A 21,770-nucleotide genomic window follows, 5' to 3' on the forward strand; every position below is an offset into this window, starting at 1 on the left:
GGGGGGGGGGGGGGGGGGGGGGGGGTTAGGTGCCTTGCTCAAGAGCACCTGGCAGTGCCCAGGAGGTGAAGTGGCATCTCTCCTGCTACCAAGCCACACTCCGTACTTTGGTCCTAACGGGGGACTTGAACCAGCAACCCTCCGCTTCCTAAACAAACTTCCTACGGACTGAGGCACTGCCACCCCTTTTTACCGTTTCAACCTTTTGAAAATATTGTACAGGAAAAGCAATAAAACATTTAACCATAATCTACATATTTTCAGTCAACATACTGTGGGCCTTATTCACCAATATCTTCCTTATTTTTTCTCTTAAATATGTTCTTAAGAAAGTCCCCAAGAAAGGTCTTCGTCTGATTAGACAAACTACTCCTTTTTATTTTGAGTTGGATTTTTTTAAACGGATTGGTTTGTGTAGTTGCCCAGAGGAAAAAAATTGGAGGAAGCCCCACTGTTAAAGACCCACCCACACATATGCACACTCCCCCTTGGTGCTACCCACTGGCCATGTAAATTTAATAACATGGCCCAAAGCTGTCTGGGACACCTGGGGTTATCGCATTAGGCCGACAGCCCGGAGCGGAGCTCGCAGCACTCTGGAACTAAGGGGCCAGTGTTCCCCCATCAGCCCCACCCTTATCTGTTGTCATCTCTGACAACAGGGGCTCACTTCAGTGGAAGCCCTCGGTGAATGAAGTTGCCCAGTCAAAGAAGGAAGAGCTGGAGTGGTTAAATCTAATCAGACTGGAATGCCCATCTCTTCACAGCCTTGTGGAGGTCACCTCGTGTCGGAAGAGGTTAGAGGAAGTGGAGGGATACCACAACAACGAATTAGGAAGAACTGGGGGTTTTTGGGAAGTTTTTTTTTGTTGGCTTGTATGACATTGCTTTAGACTTTGATGAAGCTGTTTTTGTTTGTTGTTTTAGGTGCACCTCCGCCTTATCCTGGTCAGTGGGAAAACGCAAGACTTCACTTTCTCCCCAAACGACTCGGCCACAGACATCGCCAAGCATGTATTTGACAACTGGCCTGCAGGTACGTTTTTATAGGCTTCAGTTTGCAGTATTGTTTTTAGTTTTGTATATTTCATAGATTGGATAACTTTACACTAAGCAGTCCTTTGGATTCGGTCACAATCTATTCTGACACATTTATTGTCATAATAAAATAATTATTTTTGTATCAATATCATATATAATTATTAACTGGTTTGGGTTAACTGTTCCATTTCCTTTCCTATGGCAGTTTTTTTCTTCTCAGTGCCTGTAATGAAAACCTTGGGTACACTGTTTATATTAAAAGTAAAAACAAATACTAATTTTACCACACAATATTTACTTATAACAATTATATTGGCGTGCGTGTGTGTGTGTGTGTGTGTGTGCGCGCGCGTGTGTGTGTGTATCTCAGTATGGGCCTCAAAGACCAGGTATTGGTTGGGCCATAGTAAGTGATGCACTTGTTTCGCTGCTCTCTGGCAGGATGGGAGGAGGAGAGGGTGAGCAGTCCCAGTATACTGCGCCTCATCTTCCAGGGACGCTTCCTTCATGGCAACGTTACCCTGGGAGGTAAGAGCACCTCTGAACAAGGACACCTTTGTCAGATTATCTTACGTAAAGCCCTCCAGGCAACCACATGGTAGTATTGGGTCAGTTAGGTGTCTTTTATTCATGCTAAACAATACAGATAAAGAGCCACGAGTAAAATAATACAATCAGTTAATGGTCAAGAATAATAGTTTATATAACATTTGATGAACACATGCAATGGAGCACTAACCTCAAACACAGTGGTCTGGCCTAATTCCGTATCACAGATGCAGGATATGACCTTTGACAATCTGTTGTCATAGTGACAGGTGAAGTCATTTCCTTTTAACCACAATTTTTATCTGAAAACTGTATCATACACGTGACTCTTTCATCATATAATTAATAGGGTTTCCCACCATAGCATCAAACTATAAAATGTTGCTAATGAATCATGAGGTGTATTTCTTTGTTCAAAGCTCTGACGCTCCCTCCGGGCCGAACAACTGTCATGCACTTGGTTGCCAGAGAGACTCTTCCAGAGCCCAACTCTCATGGTGAGGATCTTTTCTTTCCCTTTTTTTGTTTTTTAACGTAGAATTTCTGGCAGAATTATCAGATTATAAAACTCCAGGGGCATTAAAAAAGTGACCGTTTTGAGAACAGAGCCAAATTTTGCTACACTGCGGGACCCAAAAAGGTATAGTCATTAAGCCCACTTTGTACACGGTTACATTACTGAAGCTCAATCAAACAGCAACTATTTAAGTAAACATGAGGTCAACCAGGGTCCTGCCTGTAGCCCCCACCGCTGCTACTAGCGTTAGCATTAGCATGCCTTATAAACGCAGGTGGAAAATCAATGTACCTAAACAAGATTTGAATGCTCTTAGGTGGCAGTAAATGCTACAAGTGAGCCCACTACTGTTTTTTCATCGTGTACCAAGATATTTAGGATTAACAAACAGCAGGGCTACAGCTATGCACTGTACGTCGCTCTCTCACTCCTCTGTCGCATTTTCTTTTAATATGCTGGGAGAGGGTTTTAACAGGATTTAAGGGTGTCTGCCCAGACGGAGCAGTTCATAAGTTGCTTGTTCGGGCACCGTTTTGTTTTACCTTCCACATACATCGTGCAGTAGGTGTTGCTACTGCTTGTAACCTCGACCTCATCCCACGCATAGAGCAATGCTGTAGAGCAATGCATGCTTTCTTCTAGTTTCAGCTGGTTGTTTTCATATCACCTAATATCTCTGCTGTCCTGTCTTTGTAGGTCAAAGGAACAGAGAAAAAACCACAGAGAGCAACTGCTGTCTCCTCTTGTAAAGCAACATAAACAACCCCCCCCCCCCACACACACACACACACACACACGCACACAAATTACACAAACATAGCACACATATACATACATACATACACCCTGTTCTCTCCTTCCTGTCATCCTATCAGCTGTGGATTTGGATTAAATCACAGGAAGTCTTGTTGGGGCTGTCACCTGCTTTGGTTGAACGCTTATCCAATCAGAGGATTTTTTGCAATATATTTACTTTTTGTCCCCAAAACTTGTACTGTGTCGCCAGAATTTGCTGTTATTCCTTTTTATTTGAAGATTATGACATTAAACAATAACCCATGCTCCCTTGCGGACCTGTTCGCTGCTGTACAAGTTTTAAAGAGCTGTCGTACAATGTGGAAAAGACCCGGGAAGTCTTCATTCCTTATGGACAAAGAGTTGCTATAAAGGATGTGTGGGCTATTACTTTTCCCTACTAGTCACTTGGATGTTTCCCCAGGTCTTACTGAATGGTGTTAACCCTCTCATTGCACTAAACCAATTTGTTAATTCAGAAATGTTTATCGTGTTTCATCATTATTTTTCCCCAATGGCTATTTTTTATTTTGGTCAGAGGAACAGACCTCAAATTCCCACATGGTCGAAAAAGCACCATCCTCCTCATGAGACTGCTTCTCACTAACTGAACTGGACGGTCTGTATCAGCACCAGTGATGTTTGTGCTATTACCCTGAACCTGTTTGTTCCTGGAAATGGACCAATGGAGAAAAGACTTTTATTTGGAAGAGTAAACACCTGAGGGGATGTTCAGGTCCACGAGGAACAGGAACAAATTGTAAAGATGGAGTTGTGGGATTTGGTTGGTTGCTTGCTTGTGTGCCATCAGGTGTCGTGTTCGCACCTCTGGCTTTTACTTTATTGACTAGGCTGTCGATGTTTCCTCAAAATGGGAGCCGATTCGGCGGGCCAGTTAAACGCAGACAGAAGAAGCGGCTGAAGAAGGGAGGGAGGATTGTCTGTGTGAGAGCACCCTCTACTGGACACTGAAAATGAATTGGGGAGAATTTCTCCCACTTTGACAACGAGGGAAAAAGAAAATATTTGGTGGTGTTTCACCTCCTTTTCATTTGAATGCTGTCTTTACTTCTTGTTTGCTTTTTATTGTGGAATTCAGTAATATCATTAATATTGAAATTTAAATATATCGATTTTTATCTTGTGTATAGATATTTGTTCCATTTTAGTGTGGATGAGTTGGTGTACGAGTGTGTCTGAGGGTGTGTGTGATACATGTGGCATACTGTATGAGGACTAGTGAGGGTATGTGGTCTTAAAAAAAAAAAAAGGTGGCGCACTGGGAGTGTTGATGGGTCGGAAACCTTTTGATTCCTTCCATTGAGTGTCCTTTGGTTTGTTTTTTGTCGATCAATGTCACTGCTATGAAGTTTAGCTCAGTATGAATAAATGTAAAAACTAAAATGCAATGTGGTCTACATAAAAGCTTGTATTGTAAATTAATAAATCTTTAAATAAGGCAACTTCTCATGGTTTCTTTTTACTTTTTTGCAAATGGCAACTGAAAGACTGGCTACAATAATTTTAATTATCAATTTGTTAATCTTTAAGATGTCTGAAAGTGTGTGTATGTGGGGGGGGGGATTGTCATACTGTCCAACTTAATCAAACCACATGTATTTTTATGTATATACCTATAGGTGGCGGTGTCTCTCAAGTCTCATGCGTAGGGGTAGTCGAGGGCTGATGGATGGAGTATACAGTGTTTTAGTTTTGCTGTACCTTATGCACTGATACAAGTTAAAGTAGAAAAATATTAAAGTTTTATTTTCTGCACAAGCTTTAAGGAGGGAAAGTATATTTCTAGACAGTTTACTGATACATGATGTGAAGTCAGTGGACTTCTGTTTGAATTGGGTCATAACTTTCTGATTTTCGGCAGCTTACTTCCTGGCTTCCTCAGGAATCTGCTCCTGACGTGTAACTGCAAGAAGTCCAGGTTTCCAGTTGACACTGGCAGTGTACCTTAGGAAAAGTGCAGTCAACCCACATCTTTTTCAACACACTGCGCTTCCCAAACCTGCTTTGTGTTAAAAGGACTTGTCATTCTTCTTCTCTTCACATTTCCCACTTGCCCTTATCTGAACTGCTTTTTACCAGCAGTGGGGTTTGACAGAGTTCATTGGAAGGTCTAAACAGGAGCGTCCAGCGGACCACAGAGGAGGAGATCAACAGTGTTCAAATGAGAGTCCAGGGAGGCGATCTGTTGAGTTCTCTGCTACTTTAGTCCACCACATTCAGTGCTCCTGCACGATGAATTGCTTTCTGTGGTCGACATGACTCAAAGCACACGTGCAGCCAGTTTCTTGGGTGTGCGGTCCAACTAATACTCACTGTCTGTCCCTGGAGGGCTGTCTGTACTCTCAGCTGCCTTCCTAGTCCTGATATGGAGTGCTTAACTCCCACTTTGCAGCAGTTTGTCCCACAGTTTAAGAGTCCTGCTCAAATTTTGTGAGTACAAGAGTTAAACAGCACTTAAGTGGGATTGCTTGCGTTGAAAACAACTTAAGTATGATTCAAAAGTAGCTCTTTTGAAGACTGATCTGAGGAGGGGTTAATTAGTTAAGAGTTTTACTTAAGTAAAAGTAATAATACATTTTGTTAAAAGCCTTTAATAGTAAATTCATAACATTTTGCCAAAGTAGAAGAACAAAAGTGTCAGCTGCAAAATGAATTACTTTATTATTCAGAACTTTATTAAAGATTATTTTTATGGGTCTTTCTCCCTTTTTATTGTGTAGAGATAGTGGATAGACATGAAAGGGAGAGAGAGATGGGGGAAGACATGCAGCAAAGGGCCGAAGGTCAGATTTGAACCCGCACCGCTGCAGGACTCAATCAACGTGCTCTTACTGGGTGAGCTAATGGCCACCCCCAGAACAACTTCTTTTAAGAGTGTTGTAAATTTACCTGCATTAAAGTGATTTACTACTGTATTATAAATATATAGTTAGCAATACATCATATTGGAATTTAGCATGTTTAGCATGTAGCCTATCTGAACCTGAGAAAGTTACAGTAGCTTTCTAATAAATGTAGTGGAGTTAAAAAAGTACTACATTTTTCTCAATGTATTACAAGTAATTGAAATGTTTAAATTTCAATTTGAGTAAAACTAAGTGACATAACAGGTCTTCTATCTGAACATTTTTTTTCCCTCTGAACTTTTCGGTCACATTGGCTTAAAACTTCAGTGATGGAAGCTTCATTATTGACCTTGGAAATAACAATCTCACCTGAAGGTCCATTTTTGATGATGATGATGATGAAATTCATGTGATCAGGATCTCATGGTCAAAGGCTCCAGAACAGCTACTAAATGAACTTTCAGGTAATATAGTTTGATTATCAACTGCTGTTTTCAAGATCAAGAATTAACTTTAAAGTTCAAAGTTAACGTTAACACGTTACTGCAAAGCTACAGCCAGCATATTGTTAGCTTAGCATTACATTTGGAAGCAGGGGGCAACGGCTATGGGACACACCATTGAGAGCATGTTTATTTGTAGGCTTAAAAGGTGCTGGTATGCATCTTTGTGAACTTTAGACAGAGCCAGCCTATCTGTTTCTGATTTCAGTTTTTATGCTAAACTAAGCCAATAGCCAGTGGCTGTAACTTTATATTTACCGTACAGACATGAGGCTGATCTCAATCTTCTCAACTAATGCTCTGCAAGAAAGATTTTTGATCAATAGAAACCAGTTAATAGATACAACGGTACACGTAATATGATTTCTAGTTAAGGATCCAAACTTCAGTGTTATCTTTTCTCTTGAGAGGAAATAATAGACTGAGTGATTGAAGACATGTATGTAAATGCCTGAGTCAACTGGGGGTGGTGATGTGTTATTTTCTGTCTAGGATTTTAGCTCTAAATCCTTTTTCCTTTCACTGCTTATGACCATTTCATATCTGCCAGTTCTTTCTATATTCAAAACAAGCTGTGAAAACACACACGCACATCCACACAAAAGCACATGTGGTAGACGAATGAAAATGAAAGTCTACTGATACCACTGAGTCTTCAGTCTGACATTTAATAATTTAGAAGAGTGTGAATGTGGGGTCGTGACTCTGCATGCGTATTATCATGTGTGCATTCCTTTGAGTCTATTTGTCCACACAAGAGGTCCTCCAATGGCACGAAATGAAAGAGTTCAGTAGGCCAGTGTGAAAACATACAGACTCATGCAGGGGTTGAATTAACCCAGCAAGCTGTTAGCAAATGAGCAGCTTTCATGCTGACTCCAGAAGCTGCTGCTGTCTCTCTTCATCTCAGGACCTCCTTTCTGCTCCTAATTGGGAAAACGACACTTGTTTGTGTGGCTCTTTGTTTCCAGATGAAGGGATCATTACCAGGACGTGGACTTTTGACCAGGTGTGTGTAGAGGAGGAGGACGTGTTTTCAGCTTTAGTGTTTCCATAACCAAGCTGTAACAAAAGGACTGAGGGCGCGGCCGGTTAACCTCTCTTTATTTAACCATTTATTTAACCAGATGGCTCCTCAGTTCCTTGTAATGTGCCACTGTATAGAGCCTCAGCTTTTGACAACAATATCAGCTCTGCACACAAGACAGGGAGAGATGGAACAAAAGGTCTCAAGCTCAGTCTCATTACCTAGGAGTAGGGGATGGAAAATTTAGAGTCAACAAAATGTACTGCTATCAGAGTCCTCTGTTGCTTTTCTGTGATCCAGAAATGACCTAACCCTGAAGAGTGAAGAAGTTGTATTACCTCACCACTGCAGCAACAGACTGTTGCAGCTTCAAGCAACATTTCTGTAACCAGAAGTTCAATACGGAGAGACTCGGTAAAAACTTTTTTTCCTTCCCAGGCCATCAGGATGTTGACCTTTGACCCCTTTACACCTTGTCTAGCACATTACATTCCTTTGCACTGCCATGAATATCACATATACATTTTACTCATACATACTTATCAGTTTGGGTCCGGAATATTCCCTCTCCATTTAGAAACAGGACGCTGCTCAGGTGCTAGTGAGGAAAAAAGTTATTTATGTGATCTTGATGAAATTGAAAATAAATTTCTTTTGTACACCTGACAAATGAAAAAAAGTACTTAACATAAGTCTCATTTCATCCATGTGACAAATTGGTCCGGTTCAATGTGCAAAATCTGAGAAAATTGTGTCCACAATCACAAAAATAAATTCATGCTTTTTATGCGCATTGCGCATCACTTTATGTTAGCATAAGCAGCACTTTAATGTGGAGTTTTGGACATGAAAACCAGAACACATAACCATTTATGACTTGTGTTTGCAACTCCTGAGTGTAAAAATCCCCTTTAGTTTACAGAACCAGGTAAACTGCAAGTATACTTCCTGTTGCACAAATCTCCACATGAAGTTTTCTTTTAGAACCATGTCTCACTAATAACAATGTGATATAATCTGGGTTTTGTAATACATGTAGTAAACATAATCTTTGCAGAGGAGAGCAATGATCAGCACATTGTAAAGTGCCAATAGTTCAATTTGTGATAATAACACTCAAATGGGTAATGTTACCTTTGTTTAGCCACATAGCTCACAGATGATGCATAAACATTCACATATCTTTTCTTTTACAGTAACAGTTCTCTGTAAGCTCTTGGCTCAGGAAACCGTGTCCTCATTGTTTGGTTGGTTGGCGCTGGCTTCTGACCAAAACTTTTCCTTCTTCTAGTTTCAATTGAAATGAAAAGGACAAATTAAACTATGAAGGAAAACATGCTAAAGTAATTACACACAACTGAGGCCAGAACAGAACATGCAAATGTGATCCAGAAAAAGTCAGACTCACTCATCACAAACGACTGATTACAGACCTGTTTTTGTTTGTGTATCCTACCTGTGATGATGTCATAACTTGGATCTCAAATCTGATTTGTGCTTCTAATGGTGATCCTTTTATTTGATGTAATCAATGGTTTTCTTCTGCTTGGCCCCGGGTTGTTTCCCCTTTAATGTTGATTAATGTACCATCATTTATATTTTGGCAATCATGAAAATTGATCTTTAACTGACTCCATTTGCTCTATCTTTATAACACATGATCAGCCCTTTCCTTTCATCCCTGTTTACGTTCAGAATGAAGGTTTGCGATTTATGTTCAGGTGTCTCGGATTTCTTCTGATTTCACACTCCGACACCCGCTCTGATCGCTCTCCAGACATCATTAAAGTGAATAAATTTCCTGATCACCGGATCTAGTCGTTGAATTACTTCACGTGTTCACATTGTGTGTGATTATTGCTCAGTGACACCAGATGCTGACCCAGAGCTATGTGCTGGACTGTATGTCCGAGAAGAATGTAGACACGTTTTCTCTCTTACGATTCCTTACTTTCAACATGCGATACTGTGTTTTTCTCTCTTAAAAGCTCATTTAGACAAACACAGCTTCTATTTCTGCCATTTTACAGCATTATGGCGTCATGCAGCATCATTCCAAACAACTGACATTATTTTTTCAAGAATTTTTACAAGTATTAAAATCCTCCCTCTCCTCCACACTGCAAGCCTTCTAGTGTTTGAAGCGGTTTCTATAGTGCAAATACTGCTGCTCCTTCCAAATTTATAGGTGTTCTTTATTGGACTTGTTGCTGTGTGTATATTGTTCATCAAGAGATCAAAATGCTTTACAGTTCATTGCTCTTTTACACTGCCTGTTGGAGCCAGAGCTGTAATTCCAGTTAGTGAGGGATCAGATGGAGGTCATCGCTGGCCTGTGGGGGTTGCAGCACACCACAAGTCCACCGAGCCTCTCCGGACTACATTACAGCTTTTATCCTCACTAATAGGATCTCTTAGTGGGGAATCCCAAGGGTGATGGGGATTAAGATACCTGGCCTTGCTCCCGCGCCATTTACCATGTGGGGCGCAGCAAATATGTTGCACACGCTGCTGCAGCAACCTTTACATCTCTAGCCACACAAAGAAACCACAGGAATCGGCATTTTGAGAATGATTAATGTGTGTTCGCACCCAGATTGTCAGAGATGTGTCTTTGTATTCATCCGCTCTGTGCACAGTTGCAGCTTTTCTGCCTCTCCACGCCTTGACCCAGTTGAAACTGACACCGTTTGCAACCCAACGAGAGAGTATCAGATGATGGAGAACTGGGAGCCGCTCAGGCCGCAGAGACAAAGCTGAGTGTTAACTTTGTACCCTGCATGACTTGAATGACATTGTTGGATACGTTTTGGAGTTTCCCTGCGTTACAGCCAAAGTTAGAAGAAAAGAGGACGGGGTGAGAAAAACCTTAACTAGGAGGATGAATAAAGAATGAGGGTGGAATAAGTCCCACTCCTTTTTCATGAAGGCTTCACAAAGAGGAGTGAGGACATGCTGGGAAGGAGAAGGCTGGCTGAAAATTATTTTTATGAAGCTATTATAACAGAACGTGGAGGGTCTTGTCTCTGCACTCTTGCTCAGTGACTGCACTGCTAAGGCAAGTGACTGACTGAGTCATGACGCTCCATCTGTCTGTCACATGGCGTCTGGGCGACTCAACACCACCTCTCACACGCCTCCAACATGTTTGTGACTTGTTTATTTCAATGTTCCTCATCAAGCTTTTTGATCCCCTTTGTGAGAATGACAACTCAAACAGCCAGATGTAATAAACCATACTCTGACATGCACTTAGAATTGATTACAATCACGCCCCCCCGCTCTTGTTTTGTGTTAGTGATCTTTTCTGCAGCCCTGCTGGGGACTCGCACCACCCGGCAGCAGTTCTGGTCCTGAGAGCAGCAACAAGGAAAGGTCAGGTGGAGTCCATCCAGAGCTGTCAGGTTTCTGATTTATGAGCAGCAGGTTCACAACGTTTAACTCACTCACTGTTTCCATATTTTTGTTTTATATACAGGAAGAGAAAGATATGATTTAAATGGAAAAGAGCTTCCAGACTGTGTCCTGAAAAGAATGCACTACTTTTTCTTCTGTTCCTGGTGCAAATGCTATTTGAGGACAGTGCAGATTACAAGTAGCCTAGGGGAAGAAAACATATTAAAAAAATGTGGAAAAATGTTCGTCATAATTTACTAACGTCACCATTTGTCTTATGCGACCAACAATTCAAACCCCAGAAATATTCAACATACAATAAAATAAAATAAAAGAGAAAATAAGAAATTACATTGAGCAAGGCACTTATCTGTCACACTGCTCCAGTGTAGCTTTTATTACACTTTGGAGCTGTAACAGGCAGCTGTGAAACAGGAAGCTGGAAAAGACAACACATAATTGGTTCAGTCTGTACAGGGGGATTTTGTGCAAAATGCATGTGCAACTTCTTTTTGCAAAAAAATTTAAAAGATCAATACATTAGGGGAACTAATGACAGCGCAGCTCAAGTTAAAACCTCTGAGGCTTTCATGTATTCTCTGTCTGTTTGTTGTGGGTGACTAGAGGTCATCTGGGACTTGGCGGATGAGTAGAGTTCCTTTGGTTCTGCGGTGGAGTTGGTGAACCGACGCTCTTTAAGCTGACAGTCATTCAACACCCTGCCAAGTCACAGGCTCATAATTCACCAACACCTTCTGGATAGATGGCCCCCGCATGAGAGGAGAGAGTGACAGCAACACATACTGTTTGCAGGAAAAAAGCTTGTAGAGAGACATAAAATGGCCTGCACAGGATGACAAAATATTCCAAATTAGAGATACCCTGGATAGTTTTCTGCCTGTTGCAGCTGTAACCACACCACACAAAGTTCTGTGAATAGTACAGCTGTTTATGAATTGTTAGAAGATTTATAGATACTGCAGATGCATCAAAAGATAGATGGACAGATAAAGAGCTTGACCTTATGTAAGTGCATGTCCCAGTGAAGCCTATTGTATCCAAGTGTCAGTGGGAGCAGGTCCTGGCAGAGTACTAGTGTTACCATTCTGCAGCTAGATAGGAGTTGAACGTGAGGACACACAGCTGCCGCCCAGCCTTGTCTGTACTGAGATCTGGCTTTGGCCACCTCAGCCGCCTCTCTCTCTCTTTTTCTTACAGACTGTTGTCACCGGTCCCACTGCCTGCTCTGAGCCACCAGATGTTTGCGCTGCCTTGCAAAGGGTTTTGGGGCAAAACAGGAACAATTGGCGTAAATAGAGAATTTTGTCTTAAAACTGTGGCAGAGATGGTGCTAAGTAATTCAGGTTGAAATTTTAAATTTGGGTTACACAATCATTACTTCCCTACTGTGTAATTAAGTGAGATAAGGGGAGACAAAAAAGTAATAATAATCAATATTGGGTTTTGTTTGGTTATTCAAGAAAAGTATGACAGGTGGAGATAACTGAGACATTTATGAACAGTATTTATTGGTTTTGCTGATACAGGACGTCTCTTTCAAAGTCTCCTCCAACTGAGTCCCTGGTGTCAGACACATTTGAGGTTTTTCTCCAAGTTTTCCTTGGCTCAACATGGAGTGTTTTGGATTCTACAGTTTATCATAAACAGACATGGATTTGCAAAGCTTTTGTGATCATCCCAGATTGTCAGGCACTCATGTCCTCAGGGCTTTTTGTTCATCTGGCAACGGATAACCTTTAGATACGTTTACAATTAAACAGTTGTCGCTGGAATGTTTTGGCATAGCCCTGAAGTCTTTTTGGAGCTGTGAATCTCTGTGCCATCTCCTGTCTATTAAATTTATAGTCCCCAATCAGCTGTGGATTAAATGCTGGTCAAAAACAATAAGCTCCAGCTGAGCACAGAGCAGAGACATGCCATGCTGGAATCCAATTATTAGCGTCTTTGCTTCATCAATCTGTCTGCAGCTGAAAAGAGAACCAGCCAGGGGGACAAAACCCTGAACCCGAGCTTGTGGCTTATCTGCATAGAGAGGATTATTCTCAGGAAAATGAGCTCCACAGCTTTCAGGGGTCTATTTTGGATACTGGGAGTGGGGGCTTGCTTTGTTTCTGTGTGATATGCGGTGTTTAAAGGATTAAACTATGGGTGTGGAGTTGTCATGAGCACTTGGACAGCTCTGCTCAAAGAGCACAGGGACAAGAAAAGGATGGCCTTGTTATTCCCAGGCGAACAGGAAAAGGCTCCAGTAAAAAGTGCAAGGCCAAACCTCAGTGAATTCCTGATGAAGGAAAGAATGCACCAAGTGAAGCCACGTTCTCTTTCTTCTCTCTCTCCCCATTTTTTCTTTTAGAACCATGAAAACCTCGCAGTGCAGTCTTTTGGCTTGCTCAGCTCTTCATTCACTTGCAGGTCTGGCATAGTTAGAATCAATTAAAAAGCCATGCAGTAGATATTTGAGGGAGAAGTGGAAACATTCTTAAATGCACTGATAATTTAGACTGTGTTGGGAACTTTAAATTGTTTGTTGGAGAGTGGCAGTAAAAAGAAGGTCTTGTTTTTCTTTATGCACAGACAAGTTGTTAAGTGTAGGATACATCTGCTAAGCAAGCCTGACAATGATTATGTACTCTGCTGCTGTTTTTTGTTTGAGAGCGGTGTCACCAAATTAATATTGCATGTAAATGCGAGGATTAGCAGCTGCAGATAACAGCAGAGTGAAGAGATCTGGCTGCCTCCCAGCTCTATTTATCAAAGCTGCATCTGGATCGTCTCCAGTTGCTTTATGCAGGATGAAAACCAAAAGTGCCTTAAATTATTAGGTTAATTAAAGAAAGAAAAGGACAGAATGATATGAGAAAATAAACAAATAAACACATAAACCTAAATTAAATTACCTACTTAAATTGAAATCAGAATCTTCTAAAAGAACCCTTTTCCAGCCTGGTTATATTTTCAAGCATGAAGGCTTTGTTCCTTGAAGGTGCTTTTTGTTGTGTTTTGTGGGCTTGAGTGAGTGCACTCAAACAAACAAACACACACACACACACACACACACACACACAAACACATGCACACACACATGCACACACACACACACACACACACAGACACACACACCTCAGTTAACAGACCACATTGTGTCCATTATCAAGGCTTCTTCATTACCTAGCAACTGCGTTATTCCTGTGTGCGGGCCCTGAGTTCGATAACATTCCAGAACATTCCACCTTCCACTCAGGACACTTAATACATCCATGTCAGGACTCGGGTGCTCCCTCCCAGTCTGGATTGTAGAACTGTTTACTCTAATACATGAGGCATGAGAGTACACATAGTTATTAAAGTGCCCTGCCTAATTTATTTTTAACTGGGATAAAATTAGATGACTTTAGTTTGCTTGAGGAATGGCTATTTTAACCTCTTATTGGAAGAAACACCTGTTATTAGATATTAGTTATTATTAAGGCAGTACCAAGAGTAGTCAAAGCACTAATCAGAATTTGCGATAAAAACAATGCAGGTGGCAAAAATAGTTAAAAAAACCCACTCTATGCAACCTGCCCAGCAACAAATAGCAGACAAAGTTAGCAACTAGCTGCTGAACAAACTAAACAAGCTATACAGCAGCTAGCAAGCTACACAGAGCTATTATCTCATAGGAGTAGGTGCAGACCAAAAGCAGACCTAAAAGTAGATAATATTGGACTTGCATTGTTCAGGTGGCCAGAAACACAACTCCAAATTATTGCTCCAAAACAGCTGGATATGTAAAATTGCAGCTATTTGCTAACACATTAGCCATGACAATTTCTAAGGTGACAACAGTTTCATGTGGTTTGTAGCTTGAAATGCTGCCAACAAAAGGCCCCAAAAAAATTGCTGCTTTAAATTATATAAATGAGCCCTCAACCCTTGAAGTTCTGCATATTTCACTCTGGGGATCAACTTATTGCTCAGTGATAGAATACATGATTATATATTATGATCATTTAATAACAATTAGCCCTTTTTACCCAAAGATTGAACACACACAGATTGGAGATAATTTTTAAAGATGAAAATGAAAGTTACTAACTAGGTTTGGAGTCACATAATTGATTACAGTTGTGATGAGGTGATAAGTTAGGTTCTCATGGAACACTTCATAATCTTAAAGAAATGTATAAGCTTGTAAAAGAATAGGTGAAATATGTTTGGAGTTTCCTGAGTGAGAGAAAATACACCAACATATTAGTGTGATTAGACATATTGAAAGGGTAAAACGGGAACATGCAAGTGGGATGTAAAAATATATTTTCATTAGAAAACTGTTCAATGAATCTAAACTGTCTCTGTGCTCAAAGGAGAGATTCACACAGAAGAGTGTCAGCGGGAATGTTCGCTCTGAGGCTGTAAATATTTCGGTCTGTTTACAGAGTCCTTTAAAGCAGATTTGTTTCTTCACTCAAATTACCTGCATTCTCTTTCTCTTCGTCCCTTTCACAGAAATGGCTTCAGGAAGTTAGATCCTTCTCATGTGGTCAGATATTTTGCAGTCCACAGCATTGTGTTTCTTTCAAAGCCTTGTTTGATGATTTCTCAATATTCAAACCATATTGGTCTGATGAAGGCTTTGCTTTGACTCGGCCTGCCGTTCTACTTGAGGCTCACACATTTTCCACAATGTATGACAGCTGCGTGGCCAACTCAACACTCTTTCACTTCAATTGTCACTGCTGATCACAGATGGAGCAACACGTCTGTATTAGCTGTAGTCTCACCAAGCAACTCACATCTCACAAGATTTCTAGCATTCCTTGAGTTATTTTTCCCCCTCTGGTTTCAGTTAAAATTACCCAAACATTCAACTCACACTTGGGTCATGCATGTTGTTCTTAAGGTTCTATCAAATGTTTTTGTGTAGATCTTCTCATCATACTGGGAGTGTTTTTTCATGAGGAATTGGAAACATAAAATTGTGTTTGCTTTTGTTAATTTCCTTATTGGACAGCATTGTTTTCAGGATCAAGATTTGTTCAGGGTCATGATCAACGGTAAAATAATAATATTAGTGACAAAAAATGAAACTGAAAACCATCAAAGATTGTAATGTTTGATTCTCATAAGCTATCATTATACACCAGTTTATGTCTATTTGGTACTGCTTTTCTTCAACATCACTTAACTGAGAAACAATAGTTGCAAATGTTACGTTTTCTTATTAATATCACACACACACACACACACACACACACACACACACACACACACACACACACACACGCACACACGCACACACACACATATGTAAGCCAACATTCTTCTACAGAGAACTGACATTTTGACTAATTTGACAACAATATGTTAAGTGACTTAATAGCGATAAGTGAATTTATTTTGCCCTTTGGGACTATAATTCCCTCTGTAACCATTATATCTCTTGATCACGCCAACAGATGCCCTTCTGTTTTCCATATAACCATCCAGGCCAAAGAGATGTTTTAAGGTTGTTATGGGAGGCCGGAGGGTGGAGTGACTGAATACCTTTTGGGATGACTTCCAATCACAGCAGCAGCCTCTCTCCTACACACTTCACTCTGCCCAGACTGGTTAAAGATATGAGGAGACACACTCTCAACCTCTCTCCTGATGGATTTCATCGCAGTTTACATTCCACAGTTCTGTTTTTGCTAACTGTGTTTTTTTTTCTTCTTCTTTTTCTTTTCCTCTTACAGCTCATGCAGCCAAACTGAAATGACATCATGCCTAGGGGAAGTTGGGCTGAACACGTACCCACAAGGCCCTGCAGGAGAACCAGAGAGCAATGGCGAGAGGGGTCTCTGCTTAACAGGAGGACGAGATATTTATCACGGGGGAAAATATAATGTCTGCAACAACACATGGCCTGAAAATGTGGAAAATGTCACCTCTGTTTTGACCTGATGAAGAGGAGGGATAGAGGACAGACAGATGGGATGGGAGGGCTTTGATGAAAAGGAACGAAAAAGGATGAAGAAGCAATAAATATATCCAGATGGAAAAAGGGGACATAAAACACTGAGTCTGGAGAGGAGAAAGGGGACATTCTTTGTGTTCACTTTCCCCCTCTTTAAAGAACTGCTCTCTAAAAGGCTCCAGTTTCTGTGGTTCCTAAGTGACGAGAAGGCTCGGTCAAAAGCGTGTCAAGCAGTTTTGTTAGAAAAGGTTCACTCTACTGTTTTAAGGCTCAGATGGCTTGTTTGAATCTGACGCCAATTATCAGATTAGAGAGTCCAGAGAAAACCCTGTGATCCAGTTAATAAATCCCCATTTGTTTACAGAAGCTGTCTTGGGGCCCTCACAGCATGTCAGCTGCACGGTCATAGAAGTCTTGATCCCTCTGCCCACCGTGATCTTCATCTTTGTTTGCCACCCAAATGGTGAAATGTATTTATCTCTAAATTACACATAAAGAAGTATATATAGGGGATGAACTCTGTACTATATGGAGTTTTTACAGGCTTTGACTTGTGCTCAGTGCCACAGCACCATTTCCATTAAAATTTAAGGTATGGCCTGCTCACACAAACCCAGTGTGAACTCATCAGGAATCCTCCAGGCTGAACAAGCTCAGCCCTGACAGATACCAGAAGTGAACCACATCGGGGAATCCTGCACAAACACTGAATAATTATGAAGAAAGTAAAACACAAGTGACACATGCAGCTGGTAATTTGGTGGCTTTCTTTTTATTTGTTTCCATTCTTCCCCGCCGTACATTGACAGACTAATAACGCACTTCCTTAAAAAATGGTTAGATGTTAATAAACATGACAGAGGGGGGAAGAGAGCAGGGTCTATGAGGCATATGTTTTTGTTTTCTTAAATGAATCATCTTGGAAAGTATGAGAGTATAGGTCAGAGTTTTGAGGATTGGGGGGGTCGGGGGTTTAGGAGTAGGGTCGCTTCAGGAGCTCAGTGTTAAAGAGACTGACGTGTAGAAGATGAATAAACACTCCACACTGTCAAATATATGAAGTGTTCAATGTATTTCCAGAGTTGTTTTGTAAAAATTAGTTATTCCATCTTTCTACTTTTTCAAAATAGTTTTTGATGACCAACAGAAGCAGTAGCGAACTTGAGGTATTCATTTGGTGTTAATTCATGTCTAAGTGAATCACAGCACCTGTTCAAATGTCCCTTTTTGCTGCTCAGGGTTGGTCTCTTATCTCATCTAAGATGCATGTTTAGATTTTGGAGCATCAATACAATGAACAAATGTTATGTCATTGAGCTAGTTAAACCAGTTATCTTCAAGAATAAGACAGAAGAAGATATCGTCCCACAGAGTGCCTATTCTGTAGCCCAGAGGAGGTGAAAGTATCCAGTATTTCACAAGAAAAATAAAATAAGATGGTGAGAAAGAACAAGCCTCACAGAGCTGCTAGCATGGCTGTAGACTCTGACTTCAGGGCTGCCGGATGCAAAAATGTATACTTACGTCTTTCCAGGATAGTAAAGTATTTAATAGTAGTATCCATTTAATCCCAGGATTTTTTTTTTTTAAAGTCAGTAAAAATGTTCTTTCACGCAGTAAAATCAAAGTCTTTGGCAAGCATGTGCTGTGTTCTCTGTGCAGTTCTAATAAAAAACCTGTGCAAAAATCTCCCATGTTTACATCTGGTCTGTTCACTGACCAGAAGGCCTGCTCAGTTAGACCTGACGCTACATAACCAAAGCGTGATCATTAAAGTGACCATCACACCTGGTGTCCATGAATGAATGAGCACAATGTGTAATGTGGAGCTCATGGTCTGCAGTGCAGTGGGGAAAGAATGACACCATCAAACAGAGGCAGTAGTGTGTAGGAGTCACAGGGTCGATTCTAAGTCCGGGAATGTTCTTTCATCTGGAGTCAACATGTTCTCCCTGCTTTCAATGTTGTGTCCTTCCAAATGCCAAATACATGCAAGTCAGGTAAGTTTCTGTCTAAAATGTGACCAGTATCTGTATAAGCCCTGTCAAAAGTATTTATTTACACTTTTCCACCACCCAAAGCATGCTGGGAGCTTCAAGGCTCCAGCCCTGTGTGGCCCATGAGAGGAATAAGCAGTAAAGACTGAACAATTGAATGAACATGTCAGACAAAACAAACGTTTTTTCTAAAACTAAAGATCTATGACCAACAGCTGCTTTTAACAGTTTAAAAGCAGGTTTTTTCCTTTAAGCTGTCAAATATACTGCAGGTGACTTGTCTGAAAACTGAACCATGAATAAACCTTAAAATACGTGTTAAACAAGGAGCCGCTAATCCACCGTACAACAGACAGGAAACAGGTGGGACACTGGACCCGAAAGGCTTTTTTATCTTGACAAGACTTCTTACCGTACACATCAATTTACACAGTTGGACAAATTGAGAAAAATGTACTGGAAACTTTCCATCATGTGTAAAAAGGTTTAAATACTGGAATAGTTTGACTTTTTGGAAAATACAGTTATGTGCTATCTTAATCAGAAAAACTTATAATGTTATACTGAGAATTTGGAGGATAAAAAAAAACATTTCAAAGGAATGGATGTAAGTGTTTAACCAGTTTTAGTTTCATTAATATTGTATTTAATAAATATGTGTATTTTTCTTATCTTTTTTGTAGCTATTTTTCCTCAACTAAAAATTATTGGAATTGAAATTTTCAATTAAAGGAACAGTTATACATTTTGGGAAATATACTTATATTTTTTCTTGCTTAGAAATAAACAATTAGAATGAAAACACTCTCATGTCTTACACGCTAAACATGAAGCTACATCTAGCAGTAGGTTAGCTTAGCTTAGCATAAAGAGTGGAAACAAGCAGAACAGCTAGACCGCATCCCAACACTTTTCAAATTCACTTGTTAACAAATTGTATCTAGATTTTTTTTAACTCGCAGAAAATGTAAGTTCATATTCAACAATTTGTGGTTTTCAAAGAAGTTATGTGCAAGATATTTCTCAGGTAGAGGCCATCACTTTAGTCCGGCACATAACTCCATGTAAAACTACAAATTGTGTTTTTTTACACTTTGGTTTTTGTCCAGATTAAACATACAGGATACAATGTGCTAATTAGTGAGCTTTAGAATGGCTTATAGCATGATTTTGTTACAGTTGGATGCAACCAGGCTTGGTGTTTTCCCTTGCTTTCATTGTTTATGCTAAGCTATAAGCTAACAGGCTGATGATTGGCTCTAGCAACATGTCAAGTTTACCAAAAGTACAGCGGTATCATGTTCTCATTTCACTCTCAGCAAAAAAATGCAAATAAGCATTTTTCTAACTATTCCTTCAATAAGGCTCCTATGTCCTGTATAATTTTACAGTGCTGTAAAAGAATACGAGTTAGAAACTCGAGTTAGACGAGTTTTTCTGTTAGAAAAAAACAGAAACCAAGCTGCCTAATGCCACACACACACACACAAATAAATCCACTCTCTCTGTAGCAGACAGGCAGTGATACCATCATCCCCCAAACAGCGGGGTTATAAAGTTACACATTCACACGTCTCTGGCCTTTTGCCTGCTACCTTCCTTCCCATCCACAATGATTCCCCTCCATGTTTCTGAAGGAAAATAGTTATCATCTCATCTTTCAGCACTGCACTGTTGATGCTGCAGGAACAGCACCAGCTGAAGATTTCATTACAGAGGAGGAGAGGCAGGTTTGGTAGGTGTTCCCTCCGGGGTGACATTTGCTTCGAGGACAACAGCGGCCTCATTGTGCCCACAGCCTGACTTGTGCCCTTGTTGGGAGATTCCTCAGCATTCCTGAAAGCACTGTCGCTGTGACTGGGAGCTCTGTTTCGACACTCCTGAAGCTTACAAATCCCATGAGAGCGTCGGTGCACGGCTTCCTAAATTCCACACTTTTAGAGAGAGGCCCTGAGTGAGATATGAAAGACCTCTTGGAGATCAAGGTCAGGGAGCAGAGGATGAGGTGAACGCTGCTGCCAACATGCCCCAACAGTCCTCTGCCTGCCAGCTGCCATCTCTGAGCATTCACGAGTTGCTCATCACTTCATTTTTTTCTTCGCTTTTGGCACAGGTGATAATTAGAGCACAGTAATGCCAGAACAAGACTTTTATTGCTTGGGTGTAAAGTAAGGCGACCAATGCAAGTGACAAATTCCTGATTTGCTGCATTGGATGTTAATGTTAAAACATTAAACTGATCAGAATATTGCCTTAAAACATGCAACAGTATCACACATTTATATAAAAGCATCAGTTTTCTTGCAGCCTTGAAGAAGCAAATTAACTGAAAAGTCAGGTCAAAGTTCTTCAATGTAATAAAACTCAGTGACTGAACTTAGAACTGACTCAGTCAGCAAATGTCTAGTCAAGCTGACAAGTAATAAAATGATTTCCAATTATTCATTTAGTTGACTATTTAAAAAAACAAATTAAATCATTTCGCTTTAAAAAAATACCAAATGTTTGCTGATGTTGGCTTAAAAATAGACAGCATTTGTTTGCTGCTCTTTGAATGCAATTGAATTATGAATGCAATAATTTAGGGTTATTTTGCTGCTCAGCAAAAGTGAGACGTATCTTTGTTCAGTGTGGTTACTTGTGAATGGTATTTGTCACTGTGTTTGATAAAACGTTTGCAACTCTTGCCCGACAACTTAGTGTGTGAATGCTGAGTTAGCAGCATTAATAGTATTGTTATGAGATTCTTCCGTCCAATATTTGACTTTCAGCTACAAAAATCATGAACATGTTAAAATGTTCCGCTAGACCGTTCACACAACCTTTAGATATTAAAGTATTGTTCTAATTTTTAATATCTTTTACAGTTTTTGTGTTATCACTATTTAACTTTAGAAGGAAATTGTTCAATGTACATACTTTATTTGTTGTCACAGTCCCTTAGAGGTTAGCACCGCTCCAAATAGCACTAGCGAGTAGGAACAGCAGACTCCGACCCAGGTCCAATTCCCAGAATGAATTTTTTCAATATACTAAACAGTTACATTTTTTGACTTGAAAATTCAACATACTATAACATGACTTCTTTATCACTTTTTTCAGACATACTTTACTATGAT

The 21,770-nt window shown here is 40.3% G+C and overlaps 1 protein-coding gene across 2 annotated transcripts in view; it reads left to right on the forward strand.

The window, feature by feature from the left end:
- The window catches only part of ubl3b (ubiquitin-like 3b), a 5,767-nt gene extending 2,849 nt beyond the window's left edge, over positions 1 to 2,918 (forward strand). For both annotated transcript variants that reach the window (XM_034883503.1, XM_034883504.1), the window contains exons 3-6: positions 928 to 1,036; positions 1,483 to 1,569; positions 2,010 to 2,087; positions 2,804 to 2,918. In XM_034883503.1, the coding sequence (XP_034739394.1) occupies positions 928 to 1,036; positions 1,483 to 1,569; positions 2,010 to 2,087; positions 2,804 to 2,856 (327 nt within the window). In that variant the 3' untranslated portion in view covers positions 2,857 to 2,918. The remainder of the gene's footprint in view (positions 1 to 927; positions 1,037 to 1,482; positions 1,570 to 2,009; positions 2,088 to 2,803) is intronic.
- The last annotated feature ends 18,852 nt before the right edge of the window (positions 2,919 to 21,770 follow it).

This window comes from Etheostoma cragini, chromosome 10 (assembly GCF_013103735.1).
Source record: "Etheostoma cragini isolate CJK2018 chromosome 10, CSU_Ecrag_1.0, whole genome shotgun sequence".
Classification (NCBI taxonomy): domain Eukaryota; kingdom Metazoa; phylum Chordata; class Actinopteri; order Perciformes; family Percidae; genus Etheostoma; species Etheostoma cragini.